The sequence below is a fragment of the Sycon ciliatum genome, chromosome 11 (genome assembly GCF_964019385.1).
Source record: "Sycon ciliatum chromosome 11, ocSycCili1.1, whole genome shotgun sequence".
NCBI lineage: Eukaryota > Metazoa > Porifera > Calcarea > Leucosolenida > Sycettidae > Sycon > Sycon ciliatum.
The window spans coordinates 15409654-15417153 of NC_088653.1; the positions used below are offsets into that span (position 1 = coordinate 15409654).

A 7500-nucleotide genomic window follows, 5' to 3' on the forward strand; every position below is an offset into this window, starting at 1 on the left:
CGGATCTCTTGCTCAATTATTGGCCTAGTTATTATGCTAATCTTGTCCGCATGTTAAACAATGTGAAAAGGGGGTTGAGGAAATGAGCCGAAAAACCACATCCGAGGTTCAAGATTGGAACTTTGAAGTTAGCACTGCGTAGTCAATACCGTATTTTATCGGTTGTAGGTCGACCCCCGTATCCGCAGGTCTCAATTCTGCGTTTTAAAGTTTTCACCCAAAGAAGCACTACTAACCACCTCCTGCTACTAGTAACACATCGACAAATCATGTAAACATTCCTTATCGGAGGGTATAACGTCCCAATCCTTGAAAAAGGCCAATAAACTGGCAAAAATGTGTAAACATGGTGCACTCGGGCATGCAGTGCAGGTCATTTTTTGTAAGATACTGATAGTTCCCGGTTATAAGTCGAATCCCGGCTGTAAGTCGACCCCCACCCTTTCTCCTTCTATTTTAAGCCGTAAAAGGTCGACTTAAAACCGGAAAAATACGGTAGCCCAAAGCACCCACTACCAAATTTTGGTCAATATCTGACAAGAAGTGATTTTGGACCAAAAGTGTCCCCAACTACCTTAACCTTTTGAGCATGCGTGACGTTCTGACACGTCATGATCACTGCCACTGTGACACGCGTGACGTTCCAGAACGTCACGAGTCAGTGTGGAACTACATCGATCCCGCGTTTCTTCCGTGGCGTGGCGTCGAGCTGTACCGCCGCACAGAGGACTCCTAGGATGTACGCGTACTGTAAAAAAAATGCGAGTCGCTCCGTAAGTTTGAACTGGAGTTTAATACATGCGTGTGCATACATTTCCAAATACCAATTTCGCGTAAACTACCTTTCTGAAAACGGTCATAACTTTTGTAATCTTTGTTGTATTTCCAAAACAAAAACAGTTCTGCGCTCAGGATACATGAAAGAATCGTTTGAAATCAAGTTTGCTCACATAGAGTGAATTTAAATTGTTGACTGCGTGGCAGAGGTTTTCAGTCGGCCGGGCTCAAAAGGTTAAACGTACCTGCTAAGCCTGTTTTGGAACTCCACAAAAAAATCCACATAAAAAGTCAGAAACAACAACAACAACAACAACAACAACAACAACAACAACAACAACAACAACAACAACAACAACAACAACAACAACAACAACAACAACAACAACAACAACAACAACAACAACAACAACAACAACAACAACAACAACAACAACAACAACAACAACAACAACAACAACAGCACTATCCACCTTCTTCGAGAAGCCCTTTCACGCACAAATCTCAACCACCATCCAAACCAACACGACCCATGCCCAGTTGACACCTTCTGGCGATCCTGGCGCGACAATGTCCTGAGCATCGCCCAAGAACACTGCCAAGTTACTCGCACTCACCCCCCTTGGGACAGGAAGAACGTGCCAGCACGACCATGGATATCAAAGGGCCTCTTGAAAGAGATCAAGGATAAGCACAGAAAACACAGAATATACCTTCACTCACGCTCGCCTGACGACTGGAACACGTTCACTGCCCAAAGAAACCGTGTCACCACCCTCCTGCGTCGTGCTAAATCGGATTTCGTAAACAACTCAACAGCCTCCTCTACTTCCCTACCCCGCCTCATGAAGCACCTAACTACAGCTACAAAACAACGCATACCCGAACTCGTCAGCCAAGCAACTCCTGCAACGACACCAGCACAAAAAAGCCGCTGCCCTCAACGAATTCTTCATTTCACAGAGCAAGCTGTCCGTGGCCAATGCGGATGAGCAAACTCCAGCCATCAACACCACCCCTGACATCCTCAGTCCCCTTCAAGAAATCTCGACTTCCCAAGCTGAGGTCGCAAAACTCCTCCGCGGAGTTGATACCAACAAAAGCCCCGGGTTTGACTCTATTCCAAACCGCCTACTCAAAGAAGCGGCTAAGGAACTTGCACCGTCGTTATCGTCCCTCTTTAATCTATCGTTCCAAACCGGAGAAATCCCACAGGAGTGGAAAGATGCCACCATTACTCCAGTACCCAAGCCTGGTGACCCAACCCAACCAACAAACTATAGACCCATCTCTCTCTTGAGCACTACATCAAAAATCCAAGAAAAAATTGCACATCAACTCCTCTACAAGCACATCACACCCCACCTGCCCAACCAGCAGTCCGGAGTCCGTGAGAAAGACGGCACTGAGCAGTAGCTCGCCCGTCTCGTCCATACCCTCTCCACTGCGAGAGACGACGGGAAACACGTCAATGCCTGCTTTTTGATCTAAGCAAGGCCTTCGATCGTGTGTGGCATGCAGGCCTTCTAGCAAAACTCTCCCACTATGGTGTCCAGGGCAACGCCCTGGAGTGGTTCCGACGGTACCTGTTAGGGCGTCGGCAGAGGGTCCAGGTGGATGGCGACCTATCGCCTTTCCTCGAGATCCCTGCCGGCATCCCTCAGGGATCTGTTCTTGGGCCGCTTCTATTCCTCGTCTACACCATAGACCTTCCACACGCATGTGAGAATCCCGGCACCACCTGTAGCCAATTTGCAGATGACACCGCTCTGATTTCCATAGCGAGAACTCTTCAAGACTGCACCCGAAATCTTCAACAGAGTGTCACAGCAGCTGGAGACTGGCTTCAAAGATGGCACCTGCTGGTTAACACAAAGAAAACAGTCATCCTCCCGTTCTACCACAATAACCGCCCCCCTGAACACCTACCCCAGATCACCCTCAGGAATAGTCCGCTTACCGTAGCACAAAAACACAAACACCTCGGAATAATCTTTCAGCATGACCTCCGTTGGACGAAGTATGTGGAAAACATAGTCAAAAAATCACTCAAGTCTTTCAATATTCTTTTTAGACTAAGGTCTACACTCACCAGTGATTCTTTATCTCACATCTATCAGACATACATACTACCTATATTCTCATATGCGAGCAATGCTCTCACACCGTTGTCACACACTTCCCTTGACAGGCTAGAATGACTCCAGCGGAAAGCCGCCAGAATATGTCTCCACCTTCCCTTTTACACACACTTAGAACACTCCCACCTTTTGCATCGCATCAAATGGCCAACATTATTCTCACGCTTTAAAGTTAAACATTATACTCTTCGCGCATTCTCTGCGCCACAATTATGCCCCACCACATATACTCTCGCTGCATACTGCTAGCAACGTGCAACCTTCGTATAATTTACGTCGCTCTCGTACTTGGCACTTGCCAACTCCGCGGACTGACCGCTGTCTCCATTCTCCCCTGTACAAGGCCCTTCATTACTTTAATTGCTTGCCCACCCAGCTTCGCGAAATCCCTTCTCGTACTCCCTTCAAATCCCAGATATCCCTGCTGTTGCACAACTCTATATGCTCGTGTAGCGACCACCCCTGCCCGTACACTTAAGTAGTCATTAACCCCTAGGCCCTGCCCACCCAATTCTTCCTCACTCTTTCTCCTTTCTTACACTATTATCTCTTATTGGCCACTGGCTATCGTGAGAATAAAGATTTGAAACAACAACAACAACAATCGTGAGAATAAAGATTTGAAACAACAACAACAATCACCACCACAAGATGAGAACTGACTTACTGACAGGAAAGACGCAGGTAAATTTCTTATAGGAAGGTTGTTGACTATAAAACTGGGCGAAGCCGGTCTCGTACTTAATCACCTCCATTAGGCGTTGGCCGCAGTAAAATTCGTAGTACAAACGTGGTTTATGACCGCCGTAACGTTCACACTTGGTGGGCGGCAGCGCGACGAAGTGGGACAGGTCTACCCGATCGTACAGGTCCGCCGCCGGTCTCGGAATGAAGACCAAAGTTGTAGCACGAGTGTTGTGAGGGTAATGCCGCGCCGAATGGTCAGTAGCACAGAAGAACTCTCCTAATAAGGAGGAGAAGAAAGATGGGCAATGCGAAGACAAACAACGCACTCACAGAGAGATCAGCAACATTTTTATTTCCCCTCCTTCCCCCCCCCTCCCCATGGTTTTACTGCATTACGGCGCGCTTTGTCTGCGTAGACGCCGAGACCTTTAAGGTCGGCAGAGCAGCCTGGCCCTGCCACCACTTCTCTCGCACATATTCGGGAATATAGTGGACTTTCGTATAAAAATAAATAAAATGAGAAACATTGGTGCCATGGTCATGAGTGATGTGTTGCTGAGAACGGGTGTATTCACAATGCCAATAGCGTGGGTGTATTCACAATGCCAATAGTGTGGGTGTATTCACAACGCCAATAGTGTGGGTGTATTCACAACGCCAATAGCGTGAAACCAGCAAGTCAGAACCAAAGCAAAAAGACAACCCAAATTCGGACATACAGTGGAACCTGTCTAAGACGACCGCTCAAGGGACCTTCAGAACGTGGTCTCTGTGACCAGGTGGTCTCCTTATACAGGGTCATTTGACTGGAAATAGCATCCCTTGGTCCTGGTTTCAATGGTCTTCTAGGACAGGTGATCGCCTTATCCAAGTGGTCGCCTACAGGTTTTACTGTAAATATAATACTCATTTGAAATGTAAGATTAAACACCGCGAGCTTGGCAAGAAACCGCCGTCATCAGAGAAGAACTCTCCTAACAGGGAGGAGGATCGTAGTCAATGCAAAAACCACAACACAAAAGAGAGATAAGCAACCAGGTACATAGCCCACATGGGGTGCGGGCACAGGGGAAGGTGCGGCGGGGGGGGGGGGCACATGCACCCCCCCCCCCCCCCAATTTTGACCCAGATTCAGTATGCACATACTGACCATGAATGACATGCGCCAGCCGTCATCCTACACATAGATGTGTGTGGCCCTGTACCCTCCTACAAGGGGGGGGGGGGGGTATGTGGCTCTGTACCCTCCTACAAGGGGGGGAGGGCAGCTATGCTCCTGGTTGACAATAGTGATGCCACAGCCACTGGTGGTGCTGCCGTGTGTGGGTGGGCATGACACTGAAGGGAAAAAAGGGTGAACAACTGGATTTACATTGAAATGCCTGTGTGGACGTTGACTTTTATGGCATGGTGCAGTGGCTGAGTAGTGGCTGAGTAGTGGCTGAGTAGTGGCTGAGTCACTTTGCATCTAAAAGAGCTAGGAAAGCAGCGGTGTTTCGAAAACAAGACCCTGGCTTTAAACTTTAAAGGCGCTGACACACGGTAGCAGGTTGCTTTCCGCCAGTTTCGGGTGCAATGGGAAAAAATTCACGGTCCGTGTTATACTCAGTTAGACCGGGCTATGCGCATCCGTAGGAATGTCACCACCCTCATAGGATCAAAAGCGCAGATGCAACTCCTTTGACAATCGATAAATTTGCGCATACGCAATGCACTGGACATAGCCTTGCATTTTGCGCCATTACTTTGCCTGACAAAGACCTCATCTCAACAATTGTTTCAAAACATTTCTCAACCAAAAGCACGTTTGCAGCTCGATTTCTTGGGTAGGACGGTATGCAAGCTATCATTAAGTACTGTCCCAGTTCTGGCCGCTCACGATCATATGCTCAAGCGCAGAGCTCTGCCCTAGACAATGTCGTTTTCTCTTTCTTTGCTCACCTATTGCTCATCACTTCTTTTACAGATTTGTTATTACGGAAAGTTTGGTAACCTCCTCGATAGGCAAAAGCCTCTGGGAATCCTTAAACAATAAAAAATTTACAAATTACAAAGCGGTGGGAGGTGAGTAGATCAGACCCACCACCACCACCGAGTGGTCAAAGATTGAACGAACCACAAGCAAGGTGCTTGGCCCTGCCGCTTGAACCCGAGACCCACGGTCGTGGGAGCTAGGCCCCAATTCATCAGCACTCTGTTTCAGCTCCCCGTCATGTCTTCCCCGCCATGTCATTGTTATGTCTTCCCCGTCATGTCTTCATTGTCATGTCTTCCCCGTCATGTCTTCATTGTCATGTCTTGTCATGTCTTCCCCTTGGTTCTGTCTTCCCATTACATTCTCTGCTGGACTGTGCAATTCAGTATTTAAAATATTTAAAAAAATTACAAAAAAAGTCGTGGACAACACGCAACTGCATTATTGCTTTGGCTATAAAATAAAAAAGGCCAGGTTCGCCCTTGTGACTTGTCGTGACGATGTTTGACTGGCCCGAAACGTCAATAATTGTTCAACATCACAATAAAAGAAATCGTAATGCAGCGCATGCGCAGGTTGTGAATAGCAACTGAATAGAGTGGTTGCCAGTAACACATTCTAAAAAGTGTTTACAAACCCGCTTTTAGAGATCACTTGGGAACGAGTTGTGAAGCAACTAGTCAGTGCCCCGTTATTGCACGTTCTGACTGCTTATTATCTTGTTACAGTCGCGGATAGTTGCTGCATAACTCATTCCCATGTGATTTCTTCTTCTATTCTACAGGTAAACTGGCTCATTAGACACCCTTAGCAAACAACGGTAACGCTATTTTTACGGTACTCGTACCTTGATCGCCCAAATAGCGTTGAAGCTGCAGCGTATAAACGTTGTGGGGGCTGATTTATCGTTGTGACCAACGGTACGTGTTTTGGCCAAAATATTGCATAGTCCGTACGCATTTCACCTTGTATCGCGTATATGGTGACAAAAATGGTTGTACCGCGCGAAATCAAAGCTACTCTCGTGGCAACAGCGTACTAAAAATAGCATGCATCTTGCTAAAGGTCGAACCCAAATCACGGTATTTTCCCCCTTACGATAATAACGTTTTTTGCTAAGGGTGTCTAGTATCCGAGTTCAAATCCCCTTTTCTTCGTAAAAAAAATTACAAAGAATGAAAACACACGCAAGACTACTCCGGATGACTTACTAAAGTTGAACATGCATCCCACGGTGCCGACTGCGTCGGACATGCCGCTTTTCGTCAGGTCGTGTACAACATAGGAGTTGCCGCTCGGTCGCACGCCTTCCTGGTCGTACACTAGCCAGGGTTTGGCTTGCTTGGCCGGGGAGCTGGCGGAAGCATGTTTCCTGGCGTTCGCGAGACACTGTTCGTCATGTGGCCCGGCGGGCAGTCTGCCTCCCAGGCGACTGCACTGTTCGCGGGCCTCGTCGTACGTGGCCGTGTTTGCGTAGATGCCGAGCGTTGCCTCAGTGCACAGATATTCCATCACTATGTGAGTGGGTTTGGTAAAACACACGTGCACGTACACGCATGCAGCATGTGAGCGCACAAGCACAAATGCACAAATGCACACACACACACACACACACACACACACACACACACACACACACACACACACACACACACATGCACACACATTCACACACACCATTGGACCATTGGACGCCCATCGCCGAAGGCGATGATAGCGATGCTACAGCAGAAGCCATAGCAGCTTGTGCTGGGATTGCACCATTCAACAACTTGCAAGGCTGAAGAATTGACCGCCACTTTTCAGCCTGGTCTACACCACACAGCTATGAAGTGGCTTTTTCTGGCCAGTGAATCCCTACTTTTTGGTCTTTTTTTCATTTGTTTTCCCCGCACACACATCACACCACATACTCCGGCA

General features: G+C 47.8%; 1 protein-coding gene across 1 annotated transcript in view; it reads right to left on the reverse strand.

The window, feature by feature from the left end:
- Window positions 1-7500, reverse strand: part of LOC135827576 (uncharacterized) — a 41906-nt gene that overhangs the window by 18624 nt on the left and 15782 nt on the right. The window contains exons 7-8 of the mRNA XM_065340046.1: window positions 6792-7094; window positions 3586-3882 (exon numbers count right to left, since the gene is read on the reverse strand). Of these exons, the coding sequence (XP_065196118.1) occupies window positions 3586-3882; window positions 6792-7094 (600 nt within the window). The remainder of the gene's footprint in view (window positions 1-3585; window positions 3883-6791; window positions 7095-7500) is intronic.